General features: G+C 44.2%; 1 protein-coding gene across 4 annotated transcripts in view; it reads left to right on the top strand.

The window, feature by feature from the left end:
• CAMSAP1 (calmodulin regulated spectrin associated protein 1) overlaps window positions 1-18,413 on the top strand; it is a 36,869-nt gene that overhangs the window by 12,478 nt on the left and 5,978 nt on the right. For 3 of the 4 annotated variants that reach the window (XM_027907390.1, XM_027907387.1, XM_027907389.1), the window contains exons 3-19: window positions 2,756-3,018; window positions 3,542-3,703; window positions 4,306-4,386; window positions 5,321-5,353; window positions 8,502-8,643; window positions 9,553-9,692; window positions 9,793-9,889; window positions 10,313-10,490; window positions 11,275-11,369; window positions 11,736-11,820; window positions 12,191-14,627; window positions 15,895-16,031; window positions 16,122-16,330; window positions 16,411-16,513; window positions 16,858-16,973; window positions 17,227-17,345; window positions 17,642-18,407. In XM_027907390.1, the coding sequence (XP_027763191.1) occupies window positions 2,756-3,018; window positions 3,542-3,703; window positions 4,306-4,386; window positions 5,321-5,353; window positions 8,502-8,643; window positions 9,553-9,692; window positions 9,793-9,889; window positions 10,313-10,490; window positions 11,275-11,369; window positions 11,736-11,820; window positions 12,191-14,627; window positions 15,895-16,031; window positions 16,122-16,330; window positions 16,411-16,513; window positions 16,858-16,973; window positions 17,227-17,345; window positions 17,642-17,944 (4,700 nt within the window). In that variant the 3' untranslated portion in view covers window positions 17,945-18,407. The remainder of the gene's footprint in view (window positions 1-2,755; window positions 3,019-3,541; window positions 3,704-4,305; window positions 4,387-5,320; window positions 5,354-8,501; window positions 8,644-9,552; window positions 9,693-9,792; window positions 9,890-10,312; window positions 10,491-11,274; window positions 11,370-11,735; window positions 11,821-12,190; window positions 14,628-15,894; window positions 16,032-16,121; window positions 16,331-16,410; window positions 16,514-16,857; window positions 16,974-17,226; window positions 17,346-17,641; window positions 18,408-18,413) is intronic. The other variant, XM_027907386.1, reaches the window with a different exon arrangement.

The following is an 18,413-nucleotide window of genomic DNA, read 5'->3' as shown; positions in this document are numbered from 1 at the left end:
GTGATTTACACTGGGAACTGACGGTTTTTGGGAGATTAGGACTCACTGCTATGATGGCACAGAGTGAAGGAATTGCATCATGAGGAATCAGGGGGGTTTATTTTTGGGTCCCTCCTCTCTTACACAAAGAGCTGGTGGAGGTGCCTCCCCAGCAGGCTCAGCAGGGCAAGAACACTCAGGAGTTTATGCTGCTGGATCTTGGAAAAAATATGATATTACTTTGGTTTGTAAGTGTGGGAAGCAGCAAAAATGAGCATTTTTTGCTCTGTAATGAGCTGACTGCATGCAACTCATGAATAGGGTGTACAATTTACATTAATCCCATGTGTGAAAGATATCAACTCTGATATCAAGTAAAGTGGTAAATTCTCCAACAGTTCTTGATAAAATACTGAATTAATGATTTTCACCTTCCCAGAGCTGATTGCAGGTTATGTGCTGGTTTTAAATGACTATAAAAACACTGATAGTTTTCAAGTTTCATCTTTAGAACTCTCAGTTTGCCTAAAAACTGGCAACTCTAAAACCTGCCTTGATGCTGATGCAAACATTTACCTGGGGAAACAACCCAGAAAGCACACTGGGAAAAACCAGAAGCTTGAGCTTTGAGATGGTTTTTATATATTAAAATTTCCCTGGGTCTGCCTTGTCAGGACATTAAATGAGTTACAGAAGTTATTTGTCTGTGGGTCACAGATAAATTCAGCTGGCTGAAGATGGTGTAGAAAATAAAACTGGGCAAGTGTTTACTGTGAAATAAGTTGCTATTATGGGAGGCTTAATGTTGATGAGTGACTTCCTCTGAGAGTATTCAGATTATTAATCCTGGTGCTGGGAGTTATTCCCACCCTGAGTTGTCTTTAATCCTGGTCAATCCAAATCCATCCAGGCCTTAAGCACTCATCTGCAGATCAGGAACGTGGAGGTTTCTTCAGTATAGAAGACAAAGATTTCGGATTTCTTGGCTGGGCAGAGTGATCAACAGCAGATAAAATACAAGGGTGTTTGTTTTTTTGTTTGTTTGTTTGTTTTGCATTGTTTGGGGGTTTTGTGGTTGGGTTTTTTTTTAAATATATTGATTTCTGTGACATGGAATCTCCTCACTGGGAACCAGATCTATTTAGTGCTAGAAAAGGCTTTTAAAAATCATTGAAACAGAGCTGGTTTAATCGAAAATTGCTGTGGGAGAGCTGACTGCCCCTGTCACACTGACCATCAACCTGAGTGCTTCACCTCTCAGACATTTGGAATTTGGTGGGGTTTGTTTTGTTTTGTTTGTTTGTTTGTTTGTTTGTTTGTGGGGTTTTTGGTGTTTTTTTTTCTTTTTTTGTGGTTTTTGTTTTTGTTTTGGGTTTTTTGGGTGGTTTCAAAAAAAAAAAAAAAGCCTTTCAAACTCGGAGTGGTGCTAACGCTCTGCCAGAGATGTCCAACCTTCATGGATATTTTATGAACTTGTATTATTGCCTTTCACGAATAATTCTGGCACAAAGCAAAGTGGCTTTGGTTGTTGAAGGTGTAGCTGCTTGTAATGAACTCGAGGTGCTGAATTGTGGGAGCTGCTTTGCAGTTAGGTTTTTGGGTCTTTAGAAATGGAAGTTTGAGCAGTGTACAAATATTGTGTGGCTTTTTTTTTTTTTTTTTTTAATTGCAGTTTAAAGATGTGCTGTGGGTAGGAATTCTTTGGAATGGGAAAACTGAATTATTCTGGTAACAAGCTGAATGAAAAGTAAATTAATAATTATTTTAACCGTAGATGTAGGTATTTAAAATGAACCACTGGAGTGACTTTGGGGAAAGATATTCAGAGTGGCTGGATAGAATTAGATAGAATTTTATGTCTGAAAATTAGGAAATGTCAGGTTCCTATTAAGACAATACACTTGAGGCTGGAAAATATTTTTCTTGGGGTTGCAGACTCTCATTATTCCTGCTAAGCCATGATAAAGATCAACAGCTCCTGAGCTGGTTACTGGATATGAGTAAAAGTATTTATTTTGGGATGGATTTGAAACCTCTGAGACATGTTTAGAGTGACTGGAATATTAGTTGTTGTCAGTGCCTTTCTCTCCTGGGCAGCAGCAAAAGGGTCTTTATGGTTGGGGGTGTGAAAGGGTCAGGTCTTCTGTGTTGTTAATTGCATTCAAATTACTCAGGATCTGTGTTCAGTTTAATAAAATCCCGATACAACCTGTGAAAATCGTGCCAAGCCAAAAGAAGTGAATTTTTAAAGCTCCTGTTTAGTCCCAGTGGAGTGGGATCAGTGAGCCCATCAGCTCACTGGAGACTGGGCTGGTTGGCAAACTGTTTGTGAAGGGCTCGAGGTTTTAGTCCGATATTTTGGTCTTTTGGTGGATTTTGGCAGTTCAGAACCAGTTGGTGGTTTAGTTTTCTCGTTCAGTTTGGCGGTGACTGAGCTTTGCAGTTGTGCTGTCGCAGCCTCATTGCCCTTCTCTGGACACTCTCCAGCCCCTCCATGAACTGATGGCCCAGAGCTGGGCACAGCAATCGAGGTGTGGCCTCACCAGTGCCCAGCACAGGGGGCAGGATCACTGCCCTGCTCCTGCTGCCACACAATTCCTGATCCAAGCCAGGATCCATTGTCCTTCTTGGTACGTGGCTCGTGTTCAGCTGCTGTCGCTCAGCACCCCCAGGTCCCTTTCTCTCCAGCCGCCCCGTGCCCTAAACAGTTATAATCCCCCAAAAAATCAACTCCCACTAACACACAATAACCAGACTTTTTTCTCTGCTGTTTCAGACAACGTCCCCGAGGAGCTGAAGGACCCGTTTTACATCGACCAGTACGAGCAGGAGCACATCAAGCCCCCGGTGATCAAGCTGCTGCTGTCCAGCGAGCTGTACTGCCGCGTCTGCAGCCTCATCCTCAAGGGTGACCAGGTGGCAGCTCTGCAGGGCCACCAGTCCGTCATCCAGGCCCTGTCTCGGAAGGGGATTTACGTCATGGAGAGCGATGACACACCTGTGTCTGAGTCCGATCTGGGCTCGGCACCAATCAAGATGGTGAGCTTAATTAAATCCGCTAACGAGCTGCCTTTTATTTAAACACTAGTTAAAGTGGGAAGAGGAGGGGAGAGCTCGTCGTTTCTAGGTCGCTAAGTTCAGGAGTGTTTTGATTTTAAATACAGTTAGAACACCCTGCTGGAAGATCTGTAACGAGGAGATTAGGGCTTGTTTTGCTTAGGAAGCCTAAGGAGAAGTCACTTTCTCAAGGACAGGTGGATGGTTTTTTTTTTTTTCCTTCTGGATTCCAGAGGAATCTTGCAGTCTCTGGTATGAGGAGAGATAAACCCTCAGATGTAACAAAGATAAAGGCCTGGAAGAGAACAATAGGCATGTCTTGCTCAGGCCCAGTGCTTTTTGCAGCACTGTTAGAAGTTTTTCCTTGTAAATCCAGTGTTCTCCACTTTGGAATAAATTCTCCCGAACTCCCTGCACCGCCTGCCATTCCAGGGGTACCTGTGTGTTACCCACCAGTCTTTAAGAAGGGTTTTATTTTCCAATCCTCCTCGTTTTCCCCTTTCAGAGTTCTCATATGGCAATGATTGATGCTCTCATGATGGCCTACACCGTGGAAATGATCAGCATTGAGAAGGTGGTGGCGAGTGTCAAGCGCTTCTCGACGTTCAGTGCCTCTAAAGAACTGCCCTATGACTTGGAGGATGCAATGGTTTTCTGGATTAACAAGGTAATATTTACTTTGGGGGAAGCATGCCTGTCTTATTGTCACTTTTCAGATATTTAAAATTATTCTGATGAGTGTCTTCCTTCCATCTTTCTCACCGGTGCATTTCTATCACCTCTTTCCACTCTGTGATTCCTTTTACTTAGGGATGAGTGAAGCTGGTAAATTTTAAAATAAGGAAGGTAATTAGGAACTGTAGAAATTGGGTTCTTTATTTTCAGACAGGCTGCTGTGAGGTGGGAATTTTTTAGGTGAAGCATCGTTTCATGTTAAATAACAGGGTGGAGTTAATTCTGACCAGCTTGAACACATTCACCAGAGATCCTGAAACTTTTCCAAGGGCAGCAGTCAAGTTACTGTAACCCTTCTGAGTGACACCAGAGTCACATTCCAAGGAGAATGTCTCCTTGCAATCCCAGGATTCCCTAGTTGTGATTACAGCTACTGTTAATAGAGAGTTGCTCTAGAAAATTGTTGCAACATGTTATTCTGTGAACTTTAATGTTTGTAGAATGGATTGACCATTCCATGGGAGGAAGAACTCTTGACTTGTGGAAAGATTTTCAGATGTATTTTAATTTACTTTCTATGCAATGTCCTTTCAGGTGAACCTTAAAATGAGAGAGATAACAGAGAAGGAGATTAAATTAAAACAGCAACTCATGGAAAGTCCAGGGCATCAAAAGGTAACACAAATTTGTCTTCAGTCATGATATTGTGTGTTGATGAGGAATGGATTTAAATATCAGTATTTTCTTTGTCAGAGAAATGTGAGGGCTCCAGCCCTCAAAACTCCTGAGGTTTTGTGCATCCAGTTTGGTTTGTTTGTCATCAGTGCCCTTCCTTACCTTTGGAGCCCACTGGTATCTTCCTAAACTTTCCTTTAAGTTTCAGTTGGATGAAAACAACTTGTTTCACCTTAAAATAACTTGCATCACCTGTACATGGGTAAATGTGACTCAGCTTTCACGGCACAAAATATATCTTATATATTTTGAAAGCTTTGGGGGCATATTTTTTTTTTTTTGCATGGGTTATTTGTCTAGTGTATATTCAGAGACTTATTCAGGTTCTGTCCAGTAAGGATACTCTTGGCATTCAAGTGTTATATGCGTGTGTTTGTAGTTTTTTCCAGCTTTTTCCCCTTGAAATTATATCACAATGCACTCGTATTGCAAAATATAGCACACTTTCATTTCTGGAGAATGTCAAACTTAATGTCTGTCAGCTCTCTGAGCTCCCAGTTTATGATTTCATAAATTACAAATAATATGCTCTTTCCTCAAATTTACATTGCTGGACAAAGGGGATCAAAGTGTGACATTTGAATGAGGCACAATTGTTTAATTTTCATGTGAGTGCCTTTTATGGAAAATAAGAGCCTTCAAAAATAAAGAGCTGTTTAATTTACAAGCTTATGCATAGTCTGAAGGATCCCTTTAATTATTTGACTCTGTTGACTCTTGGGGCTCATTTTAATATCTTTACATTTCTAGGCTACAACCCCTCTAAAATATGAAAGTGCTTATTGCTGAAGTGCATTTAAATATTACTGCTTTTAACTTGCATTGCTGATGTTCCTTTCCTATTCCCACCTTCCTTTCCTTGCTTCCTGAGCAGTCTCCTTCCAAATGGTATTGGAAATTAGTACCTGTAAGTGAACTCCTTTTACACCAGTTGTCATCCACAAAACCATGGCTTTTTGAACTTCCTCCGAGTGTTTGCTTCCATTAAAATGCTTCTTAGCTGCTCTTTGAAAAACACCTTTTTTAATTATTATTATTTTTATTTTTATTTATTTTATTGTAAGCTTTTGGGTCATCGGGCTTTGCTTCCATGACACGCTTCTTGCATCCTGCACAGCACAATCCCAGCATCTCAAAGTTGCTTCCACACTGCAGGAGGGAGGGAGGTGGAGCAGCAGCAGAAAAAAACCCTGCAGATTGAACAGCTGAAAGGGCTGTATTTTGGTTGGGAGGAGGGGACTGATCCCAGCACGGAGGTGAGGGCAGAGCTGGTCGGCTTAAACGGCTGCCTAATCTTGGAATCCATAGTTAAGACACTCAGATTGTTGTGCTTAAATAATGCTCTTACACTGCTCTCGCACCTGCTCTGGGGCAGATCTGGGAGTCTGTCAGGACTGTTATTCCTTGGGATGGGGTGGGGAGATGGGACAGACCAGTTTGGATCCCGTGTGATGGTTACTGGGATCGTGTGCCCAGTTAACGAGTCTGAGCTGGCAAATGAGAGGGGAGACAGTTTGCATATTGGAGCAAAATACTGGTTTTTCTTAAGGCTGAAGTGTGAAAATGGAATATCAATTCCAATCTTTAAAAAAATTCCACTCTATCAAAAAATACCCAAACTGTACTTGTGGGATAGAATCCTGCTTTGTTCTGTCAGAGTGTTCTGGGTTTATTTTAACATGCAGAGCTTTTCTTTTGTTCCTTTGCTTTCCTGAGCTTTGCTGCCCTTTCTCCTGCACTTGCAGGAGTTGCTGTTGCTCATTTTCTCCCTGGCAAGGTGGGAGTTGTTGTCTCAGTTGCTGATTGTGGAGAGCAGTGCCCTTGGAACAGGCAGGTGTGATGGGGCACCTCCCTGTCCCCGTGACCTCTCTGCCTTCCCACCCAGGGCTCAGTCCCACTGGTGCCTCCTGATCCTCTGTTTGAACCAAATATGTTGGCTGCAGCAAAAACTTGAACCCAAGGAAGGAGTGAATAGAGGTTTTCTCACTGATACAATTTAGATTATACTGGTTTACTGGCAGATTTTGCAGAGTAAGCAGTTGTCAGATTCTGTCACTTCTGTATTTTATTTTTATTTTGTGATTTGGGGTTTTTTTTACTGATGTCGTTAGTTGTGTGCATGGGCAGGAGGGGAACAAACCAGCAAAACTCATCTTAGAATATAAGGAAGAATTCAATGTTTTCAGTGTAGAAGACTGACTGATTAAGAGAATAATAGTTAAGCAAAAACCAAGGAATTACACTAAGTCCATAAAAACCCTCTTTGACAAATTTGTGGGGTTTTTTCACCAAAGCTACAAGAAACAAGGAATTCTTAGAGATTTTACTTCTCAGCATTGACTGCAGTTGGTTTAAATTCTATTTAAGCCTATTAGAAAAGAAATATTTTTATCTACTTTAAACATAGGAAGAATTAAACTTTCAAAAGAACTTCTGAAGTATTTTTTTTTTTATTTTTAATATGCTTACTCCAAGTGGCTAAATGCTGACCCTTTGAAGCCTAACCAGTTCACCTTAGCACACACTTATTTTCTCAGACTGAGGGCCCACATTTCCAGTGCATAATGGATGTTGCTGATGCCTTTTGCTTTGTTTGCTGTTTCTGAATAACCACCGTCCTGTATCTCACTGTTTCTCTCTGTGTAAGCCTGATCTGCTGCATGCCATATCACACTGCATGCTGGAACCAGTGGAATATGCTCGTGTGGTACAGTATGATTCCCATCCCATTTACATATTTATGGAGTGCTCCAGGCTGGGGAAAAAAAAAAGATCATTTGCACCTGGTAAAAGGACAGGAAAAAAAAAACCACAGAGATAGCTTTGAGTTCCTTGGGAAACTTAACACAACGTGCTTATATTTCTGCCAAAGAAAGAAGTGAACCTGGTTCTGACCCATCCAAGCGATCTTCGTTCCTCTGAACAGATTTTTTCACAGCCTGTGCCATCCTAAGTTGACACCTAGGAGTGTGTGTGTGTGTGTCTAGAGAGCTTTCCCAGGTTGGCTTGGAAAAGTGTAGGATGCCATTGGTAAAAATCCAGCTCTCCTCTGATGGGTAAATAGGTGATTGGTGGATCTGCCCATCAGACGAGACGGGGGGTTCACTGCTCCGTGTTCTTGATGCCCTGCAGTGCCAGGGGCTGTTCTGGCAGCACTGACAGGGGCTCCTGCCAGGCCCTGCAGTTGTTGTGCTTCTGCTGTCCCGTTGCTTTGCTGCTGAGCCAGACACAACCCCCAGTGCAGGGCAGTGTGGGTGATCAGGGATTAGCAACCCTGGGACTTCTCTTGCAAGAACTGCAAGAGGCAACGCCAAGATCTGCTCTGCAGCTGAGCTCCAGATCCCCCCAGGGCTGGGGCTGGTTTGCCAAAGAGTTTGATTTTGATTTGTGGTAAATCCTGGAGGGTTTTGCTGTTCATGTCAAGGCCTCCTTGCTCCTCTCTCTGACCATTTTGGAAAATGGGTTTTATTTTCGTCTGCCTTGCCATGTTCTGATTCTCTCTGAGACAACTTTGCTGTCTGTGGATGTGGGTATTGTATCACCAGCTCATCTGAATTACTTTTTGCTGTGTTTTGGTTTGGTTTGCCCAAGCTTTAAGTGTTTTCATGTAGTTATCCATGTCTCTTTCTTTGGATCTGCTGCACTCATGCATCTGTGGGGAAGGATTTTGACTTCAATTGGTTATCATGAATTACAGTGTGTGAGTGAAACGAGGAATCCAGCAGCATGGATTGCTCCCAGACGTGAGGAGACTGAATGTAGATGAGCAACCTGGTCTAGTGGAAGGACTGGATGACCTTAAGGTCCCTTCCAACCCAAACCACTGTAGGCTTAAAAGGCAGCACCACATTCCTCAGAATTGGCTTCCATGGAGAGAAAAACACACCCTTGTCAGCTGGTTTGACTGGAGCAGATGCTATAAAGGATCCACTGAAAAGAGGTTTCAAAGCTTAACAAAAATGCCTTTTGGGGCTTTTTTTTTTTTTTTTCCCTTTTTTCTCCTCTTGTCTTTTTGCATCTTCAGCGTGACGTGACCCCCTGTTTTCTCTCGGCAGGTGCGTTACCGACGGGACCATCCGTCCAGTAGGCAATTACCTTATTTCCCTTTGCTGGAGGATCTGATGAAGGATGGTAGTGATGGTGCTGCTCTTCTAGCTGTGATACACTATTATTGTCCAGAGCAGATGAAACTGGATGGTATGTAATAAAGGTTTCTAGTGGGGGGGGGGGGAAAATTAAATGGAAATACATTATCAAATAAAAATGCAACACGACAGGTAGTGGATTATGGCAAGTCAGAGTCAAATCACATATAGAATCTGCATCAGTGTGTTTGATCTTGTGTTTTTACTTATTGTACTTAGAAGACCGTGCCCTGTATATAATGAGCTACAAAAGAATCCTTTCTTTTACAGGTTTAGGTGAGGTGGCTTTCTTTGCTCCAATAACTGAGCTTGTTTTTAATAGGGTAAAAAAAAAAGGAACACATGTCCACTAGTGTTAGCTGATAGTTCTCAGGTTTTTCAGTAGGAGTACATTTTAAAATCTAGATTTTAAAATAGTTTCTCCCAGTCTTCAGCAATTGTCACTCTCACATGAAAATGTGGGGTTTCCCAGTAAATGTGAGTTTTAAAAAAATAGTTCAATGTCCTTCTTGCATTCACTTCTTCAGATCAACATTTTGTGTTGGTTTGTAAATTCCCAGGTATGTTGTACCTTGCAGAGCTCCTGAGTGTTTCCAGGAGCCAGCGCTGTGAATCCTAGGAGCAACCTTTTATTATATGCAAATCAAGATGTCTGATTTTAATTGCTTCTGTACTTTGTCGTTCTGTGTGTTCTCTGTAGCCTCCTTACCTTCTCTGTTGCTGTGACAGACAGAATCCTCTGTGCAGCCAAAAATTAACGCAGGCTTGATACTGGTTTACCTGTGCTTTTCTTGTCCCTCTGGGATTGAACAGGCAGAGAAACATCCCTGGCAGCCAGTAAATACTCAGGGATGGTGTACACCCTGGGAAACTCCTGTTTGTGATGTCTCTGGGAGGTGGGGGTGGAAGGTTAACCCCTTGGAGCACTGCCATGACTTCCTCCTCCCTCTCCCCTTCCCAGATATCTGTTTGAAGGAGGTGACATCAATAGCAGACAGCCTCTACAACATCCAACTTCTGAGAGAGTTCTCAAATGAATACCTGAACAAATGCTTTTACCTCACCTTGGAGGACATGCTGTATGCTCCTTTGGTTCTGAAGGTAAGAAACACAACAAAGGGCGTCTCTGTCAATGAAATAGGGGCAACTCAGGAGGGTTTTTGTTCTTGTGAGGTGTAATTTCCCTTCTCCTCTGTTCCAGCCTAACGTCATGGTGTTCATTGCAGAACTCTTCTGGTGGTTTGAGAATGTCAAACCAGACTTTGTGCAACCCAGAGATATTCAGGAGATAAAAGATGGTAAGTTTTTAACCACCAATGAACTGTTACTTTAAAAATACTTACAGTGCAGTGAAACTGTTGCCTGGTGATGATTCCTTTGAATCTTTCTTTCTACCCAAAGTTTATTCAACATGGGGTTCTTTGAAAGCAGTAAAAATAGGAAGTTAATCTTACATCCACCTGAGTTCTAATTTTTTTGAATAGTTTATTCTCTAACAGGTAAATTTTTCCTCTAAACCCACTAATTAGTTATTTATTTGAAACTTTCTTCCCATTAAGGTCACCAGAAAATACACATTTTTAATGCTCAAGGTTTTGATTTGTGTTGTAAAGTTTCCTTTCTAATACGCTGCAATTTGAAAGCTCCCTGTCATGTTTTGTCGTTTTAAAGGCCAGTGTGAGTTGTCAATAATGTAAATGAATGTTGTAAATGTGTCCCAGTCAAAGCAGTGATGCAGCAGAAGAGCAGCCGCCCCCCTGTCCCCATTTCCAACGCCACCAAGCGCAGTTTCATGGCCAGTCCTGCCGGTCCCAGCCCTGCAGAGCTGCAGCCCTCGGCCCAGACAGCCCCTGAGGCCTGCAGCAGGTACTACCTGCACCCCGAGGAGCCTGAGTACCTGTAAGTGTGTCCTCTTGCTGTTTTATCTCCAGTTGTCACTTTGCTGCCAACGGAGTGGATTTGAGTTGGGTCGGTCTTTGCAGTGGTCTCGGTTCTGGAATTCACAGGAACATTTTGTGCTGTTGTGTTTGGTCTTTGTTTGGCCAACACCAACAAGCCCCTGCAGGAGCATGGCAGAAGCTCTTCTGCTTTGGGAAAAATGGGAAATGTTAAAACTGGAGTGGATATTGGGAAAAAATTGTCCCCTGGGAGAGTGGGGAGGCCCTGAGGTTGCCCAGAGAAGCTGTGGCTGCTCCATCCCTGGAAATGTCCAAGGCCAGGTTGGAGCAACCTGGGCTATGGGAGGTGTCCCTGCCATGGTGGAACTGGATGAGCTTTAAGATCTCCTCCAACCCAAACCAGTCTGTGATTCCATGAAAACAAACTTAAACATGATCTGATGTGCAGGAAAGTTAGGGACAAGATTTTTCAGCTCACCTAAATTTGGTGGCAACCAAGAAGTTATTTCAGCCTTTGTCTCTAATTTGCTATTTACATAAGCAACATCTTAAATGTAATGTGTTTAGAAACTTATTTAATGTCAGGTAATGGGTTTACCTTTGTATAGTTACACACGAAAACCTTTTCTTCTCTTTAAGTAACTTCTTTCAAATTCATAATATTTTATGATGTTTTAAAGAGGATGAGGGTAACTATTACCAGTTATAACTTCATAACTAGATATTTTTTCTCATTCTAGAAAAACAAATCTTGTAGTAATGAATTTTTGCTTTTCTGGCTTTAGTGGCAAAGGAGGAAGCCCTGCCTTTAGCCCTTCCCATCCACTGCTCCCTTTGAGGCAAAAGCAACAAAAATCTTTACAGGGAGAAGACAGCCCTGGTAAGTCCACCTTGAGTTTGTGTTTCAACTATCAGTGACCATCGACATCAGTAAAATAATAAAAATACAAGTTCATTTCTATGAGTGATTTAAAGTCAAATTAAACTGCAGTCACCCACGTGGTGAGAATGTTGAGTGAATCATCTTTGTTTGCATTGAAAGGTTGTCAAGATTTTTTAAGAAACTTACGGGATTTTAATTTTTTTAAGGCTTTGACTGTGTCTGTGGTTGCAGCTGCAGCAAACCTGTTTGCTGCTGCCATCTGTTGGGGAAGGAGCCGATTCTGTCACTGTGTTTGCCATTAAATATGAAAGTGCTTGTTTAAAGACCATTTTTAAACTGTTACCAATCCCAAAACCATTGCAGGGCAGCGGCATCGTTCGAATTCTCTCACCCGTGTGGACGGGCAGCCACGAGGGGCAGTTCTTGCGTGGCCAGAGAAGAAACCCAGGTGAGAGAGGCCTTCAGGTATTCCAGTATTGCTCAAGCACGTAATCTGGTTGTAGTGCTGGGGTATCACTGCCTTACAACTGGACTGACAGTCCCTTAATTTTGTTTTGTTTTTTTTGTTTGTTTTAATGTGCATTTTCAGAGCTGACTGATTTTAGATTTGCAGTCGGAAATCCGTCAGACGTGATTTTCAGGAAGTGCTCTTGAAAATGGAGGCACCTGAAGCTGCTGCTTGGTGTTGCTGGTCGCTTCACACAGGACGCACTGTTAAAATAAAGCAAAAATTGTAGCTGTCCGAATCGTGGTCTTTAATTCAACAAATTGTGACTTGTTGGGCTTGAGTGTCAGTGGACTGTTCTTATCTTTTCTAGGCCTCTGTCTCAGCCAACACCGTTTGCTCTTCATCATTCTGCCAGCACTGATGTGGACCCCGGGTCTGGTGACAGCATCAGCCTGGCCAGATCCATCAGCAAGGACAGTCTGGCTTCAAACATCGTCAATGTAACCCCCAAAAACCAGCCCCACCCTCCAGCGGCGAAAGCCAACGGGAAGAGCTTGCTGAACAACGTGGAGATGGAGGATGAGGATGAAGAGCTCATTGCAATTATCAGGTCTGAGGAAAGGCCAAGCCGGGGTGACCTGGAGGTGCAGAATGCACCAGCCAGGGTGCCCAGCATAGTGACATCAGCCTGGTCCCCAAAAACAAACAGCGACACCTCGGACGGCAAACCAGAGAGCTTTTACCTGGAGCCCTTAATGCCTGCAGTTCTGAAACCAGCCAAGGAAAAACAGATCATCAACAAGGAGGAGGAGTGTGGGGAGGGGAAGCAGAGGAGTTTTGTAACCAAGAGGTTGAATGAAGGACACTTGCCTTTGGGCCGCAAGAAAGCGCCGAGCAGTCACGGCGAGCATGACCTCAACAGGACTTTTACTCCCATTTCTAGCTCTGATTACACTCCAGCTGCAGATCCCACTTCTGCAGATCCAGTGGCCCTGGGGGAAGCGGGTTTAGAAGCTTCCAGACCTTTGGCCAGTAGCAGTTTAGATCCTTCCTCTCAGGAGGTATCCACTGGAGGATTCTTTCTTCATGCTGCTAAAGCTGATGATGAGGTAACGAGCAAAGTCAATGTAAGTTATGTGAAAGGGCTCAATTTGCACGTTCAGGACACAACCTGGACCATGGTGAGACAGGACTCGGAGTCGGATCTCTTGGACATGGAAGACGCCGAGCAGGATTTGGCGGTCATGGATGACCATCCCATAGTCACCAAGTACATCGGGGAGGAGGAATCTGCAAAGCTGCAGGAGGACATGAAGGTGAAAGAGCACGAGGACAAGGATGATGCCAGTGGGCGCTCCAGCCCCTGCCTGAGCACCATCTCCCAGGTGAGCAGCGTGTCCATGGCCAGCGGCAGCGTCCGCATGACCAGCTTCGCTGAGCGGAAACTGCAGAGGCTCAACAGCTACGAGACCAAGTCGAGCACGAGCAGCTCCCAGAAGACCACCCCAGATGGGTCAGAGAGCTGCCCAGCACCACTGACCACGTGGAAACAGAAACGAGAGCAGAGCCCCAGCAGGCAGAACAAAGATAACGTCAACCTTTTGGCTTCGGAGCTGGTGCAGCTCCACATGCAGCTGGAAGAGAAACGCCGCGCCATAGAAGCTCAGAAAAAGAAGATGGAAGCCTTGTCAGCAAGGCAGAGGCTAAAGCTGGGCAAGGCAGCTTTCCTGCATGTTGTTAAGAAAGGGAAATCTCCCGATGGCCCACAGCCCCTTAAACCAGAACACTTTGCGAAAGAGTACGCTCGGCACAACGGGGAGGACTTGGACGAAGTTTCTTTGGGTTCCAAACCCGAGGAGTTTCTTGGGAAGGAGGAGGAGAGAGAAGAAATGCTCGGTGATTCCCAAGAAGTGGCGAAAGTCAAAATGCAGGAAAGCCTGGCTTTTGCTGAGCAACACAAAGCAAAAGACTCTGCTGCTATACATGATCTGGAAAAGAGTAAAATCATTTCCGTCGCCCTCCTAGAAGACAACGTGACTGAGGTGGACATAAATGAATGTGACCTTTCTATTGAAAAACTGAACGAAACAATCAGCACCCTTCAGCAGGCCATCCTAAAGATTTCCCAGCAACAGGAGCTGCTTATGAAATCTCCAACAGTGCCATCCCCAGGAGCCAGAAGTAACTCTCAGGACCAAAAGGTAAAGCCTTCGATTCATTTTGTGGAGCCCCTGTCTCCAACCGGAATGAACAGCCTGCGGAAGCCACCCCGGTTTGGCCAAGGGAGGACTCCTCGGTCAGGAAGACCGGCTGATCTCAAAGTCCCTAAAGACAGACAGCAAAACTCAACACGAGTTAAAACCCCAACCCCAAGCCTAGAAAACCTACCCCATTTGAGACCATTCCCACCCAACAGCTTGGCAAAGACACCCACGGAAATGGGCTTGGAAGGGAGTCCCGACCTCGGAAGTGGCTCTCAGGAGAAGTGTTTCTTTGATACCTACAGACTCCACGACGAGAGCAATCAAAGGGCACTTGTCCTCTCCACCTCCAAAGATGCCAACATTCTGTCTGAAATGAGCCAGGAGGTGAACAGCAGCTTCAAGGACACGGGGCTGAATTCTTCTGATGGCTCAGGCAAAGAGAACGTCCCGGTGGAGGAGCCGCTGAGAAGCAAAGCCAACCTCATTGAGGTGGACTTGTCTGACTTGAAAGCTCCAGAGGAAGGAGAGCTTGAAAACCAGGATAGCTCCACGGATCTGATCAGTGAAGGTGATCAGAAGTCTGGTGTGGGCTTTTTCTTCAAGGTAAATTTATTACCTCTCTCTCTCTCTCTCTCTCTCTTTGGTTGCTGCTCCTCACCCAGCACGAGGGCTGTTGTTCTTCATTCTGGTGGAACACAGCACACACTGCTCGCAGTATTTGGATATCAAAAAGCTGCACTGGAAAATAATTGCTTGTGGAAAAAAGAAGGGTTTGACTTAATGTATGAAATCCTGGTGCTTTTTCGCTTTACTGGGAACCACTATTTTGATTTTCTTCTCTTTCCTTGAGTTCTTTTTTCTGTCTGAGAGACAGAAAATGTGTTGTAAATACTTGAAAAAAAAAAAAAAAAGGAAGCACAGAATGCAAGGAAGGAATTTACCATTTTGAAATCTCAGCACCCCGTGAATCTGGTTCAGCTGAAAGAAAACGTTCTGACAGAACACAGGTACCCAGTCAAAGCCTGCTGAGCACGCTGAGACACTTGTCAGGGAGCTGGGAGGCTGAACTGGGGATTTTTTTTTGCCATTTGCACCCAAATTTCTCTGATTTCGAGCAGCCTAAAAATCAAGGAGGGTTTACTCGTACAACTGTAGATGCAAATGAAAAATTAGAATATTCAGTGGAAGAAATGCAGCTTTTGGTTTTGTCCTGTAATGGCTCATGATGAATGAGTATTACATTTAAATAATTATTCTGATTTCACACCTGAATCTGGCTTGGGGAAAGGGTTGTTGTTAGGCTTATTGTGACTTTAGTACAGTCGTTTTTTTTACATCATTGGATTGGATGTTCTTCAAATAATGTTTCTGCTCCTTCCACTGAGGTCAGAACTGCTCTCAGAACATTTAGTGTCTTAATTTGTGCTTAGCGGTGATTATTGTAAATACCCCAAATGTGCTGACATGATGATACTTCTAATTTCTCTTCCAAGAAAGTCAGAACTAAGCTGTCTCAATCTCAGTGAATTGAACTTCTGGCTTTCCATAGCGATTGAAGTTGTGTCATTATGATTCCACTGGCTGTCTGTGCTGTCCATCCTGGCTGCGTTGTACTTTGCAGCCCTAGAAGGTTTTGTGATCTTTTAACATACTTAAAACCAAGTCAGAGTAAGATGAGCCCCTTTTTTATCTCCTCACAGACTTAAGGGAGCACTGAAACCACAACATAAAATTCTGCTTTACGCTCCGCGTGAAGATTTCCAAAAGTAATAGCTGATGTTTACTGAGGATTCCAGGGAGATTTGAGGGAGTCCTTGTGATATCCAGCTTCACACATTCCTAAAAGTCTGCATCCCTTTGGATTTTGCAGGATGAGCAGAAGGCAGAGGACGAGTTGGCCAAGAAGCGCGCGGCGTTCCTGCTGAAGCAGCAGCGCAAAGCCGAGGAGGCTCGGCTGCGGAAACAGCAGCTGGAGGCCGAGGTGGAACAGAAAAGAGATGAAGCTCGGTAATGACACCTGGAAAAGGATGTTTTTATTTATCTTTAGGATGAGGGAAACCGTTCCACGTTGAACGTTCTGGTGCGTTTGCCTTTCAGCCGCAAGGCCGAGGAGGACCGGATACGGAAAGAGGAGGAGAAGGCTCGGAGAGAACTTATCAAGCAGGAGTATCTGAGGAAAAAACAGCAGCAAATTTTGGAGGAGCAAGGGCTTGGAAAGCCCAAATCCAAGCCCAAAAAACCCAGGCCAAAGTCGGTCCATCGTGAAGAGTCTTACAGCGATTCGGGGACAAAGTGCTCTTCCACACGTAAGGGTTTGGTTGTTGGCTCTCCATCTGCAGGTGTGCTGGAACAGAACGTGCCTGACAGTTTCCCTTCTGTTTTGCAGCTGATAATTTGAGCAGTGCTCAGTCTGGTTCCAGTCTGTCTTTGGCCTCAGCAGCAACAACTGAGCCTGAAAGTGTTCACTCGGGTGGCACCCCCTCGCAGAGGTACGGCCGGGCTGCACTTCACTCCTCGTGGGGGCACTTGGGCCTCAGAGCTGTTTGCTGCAGCTCTCTGGCACAGAGGCACCGAGGGATGGGTGAATTCATCTGGTTTATGTGGCTGCCAACCCCAGTGTTCTGTACAGACTTGCAGTTTTGTTCTGTTTTCTCCCAGAGGAGTCAGAGTTTTGCTTTGATACCTCGCAGGGAGAGTCAGACTGTTCTGGGGAGGATATGGGAGAATAAATAGCCTGTTCCACTCAGGGCCAGCAGCTGCTGAATTTATGGGAGATTAGAGGGACAAAACCCCAAAATCTTGGCATGAAATTTTTTATTTATCTCCCCCCCAGAGTTGAATCAATGGAGTCCTTACCCATTCTGAGCAGAAATCCCAGCAGGAACACAGAGAGAGACTGGGAAAACGCTTCCACAGCATCTTCTATCGCTTCAGTGGCAGAATACACAGGTGCCTCTTTTGTTTGTTGGTTTGTTTGGTTGTTTGTTTGTTTGTTAGAAATACCAGCTCAGAAAACCCCATGGTGTGTTTGATGTGACACATTGTGACTTGTGAGAAAGTTGCCAGGTGTATTTTGTTCAGTTTAATATCTCTGAAAGTCAGTCATTCTGGAAAAAAAGAAGGGTTTTTCTCACTATGAATGTAAATGTTAATGTTGATAAGTGCAAGACAAATAATTTTTACTTGTTTATATCTTCCCTAGGTCCAAAATTATTTAAGGAACCCAGCAGCAAATCCAACAAGCCTATTATTCACAACGCTATATCTCACTGCTGTCTTGCTGGAAAAGTGAATGAACCACATAAGAACTCAATATTAGAGGTAAATTATTAATGCCCTCACCAACAAATGTGTCTGTAATGCTAATTCTGTAGTCCCACTGGTGTGTTGCATGAATTCCATTTCTTAAAATATGCCTGTGCTGGGGGATCCTTCCCTTCCCTTCCCATGACTGTGGGGCTTGTGGAAAACACGATCAGTTCCCCTTGTAGGTTTAGAAAAGGCCTGAAAATCAGAGTTACTGAAAACAGCTATTCAGCTCTTAAGTGCAAGCTTGAAGCTGGGCATAAGATGGGAATTTTCCTCATTTTTTTTTTGGTTTTTTTTTGGGAACGCAGGAACTAGAAAAATGTGACGCCAACCACTACATCATCTTGTTCCGCGACGCCGGCTGCCAGTTCCGAGCACTTTACTGCTACTACCCCGACACGGAGGAGATCTACAAGCTGACAGGAACGGGGCCAAAGAGCATCACCAAGAAGATGATTGACAAACTCTATAAGTACAGCTCGGACAGAAAACAGTTTAACGTGATTCCAGCCAAAACCATGTCCGTCAGCGTGGACGCCCTGACGATCCATAACCACTTGTGGCAGGCCAAGCGACCCGCAGTGCCAAAGAAGAGCCAGACTCGGAAATGACACCCAGCTCCCTGGGGAAAGAGGATCTGCTGGCTTGGGACTGCAGCAAGAGAAGATGTGTTTACCATTTTCCTCCGGTTTGGAACGAGAAGTGCAGAACCATAAATGCTTTTTAAGGGGCTTCGGGACGGGAACGGCGGATGGGAGTTCTTGAGGATGAAGGAACGTTGCCAGTGTTTTTTTAGGAATGATCAACCTGCTGTTATACCCAATGCTGTAACTACTGTGGCTTTCAGCTGACGAGGGGACTGTGTGCATGTAGCAAGATCTTTAACAAGTGGATTTCCTTTTACTTGAAGCTTTTCATCGGTACAAATTGGGAATAATTTAATTCTCTCTCCTCTCCACCTCATTCCCTCCTTTTCTCTCCTGTCGTTCCCAAAAGTTGGCGAGCTCTGAACTGCGGTAGGAGGATTGAACAGATCTTGGGTGAAGTGCTTTGGGTTTGGTTTGGGGTTTTTTTGTTGGT

Source organism: Empidonax traillii, unplaced genomic scaffold, assembly GCF_003031625.1.
Source record: "Empidonax traillii isolate 1590-97213 ecotype Southwest subspecies unplaced genomic scaffold, ASM303162v1 scaffold1448:size107159, whole genome shotgun sequence".
NCBI classification, from domain to species: domain Eukaryota; kingdom Metazoa; phylum Chordata; class Aves; order Passeriformes; family Tyrannidae; genus Empidonax; species Empidonax traillii.
This window is presented reverse-complemented; position numbering and strand designations above follow the sequence as displayed.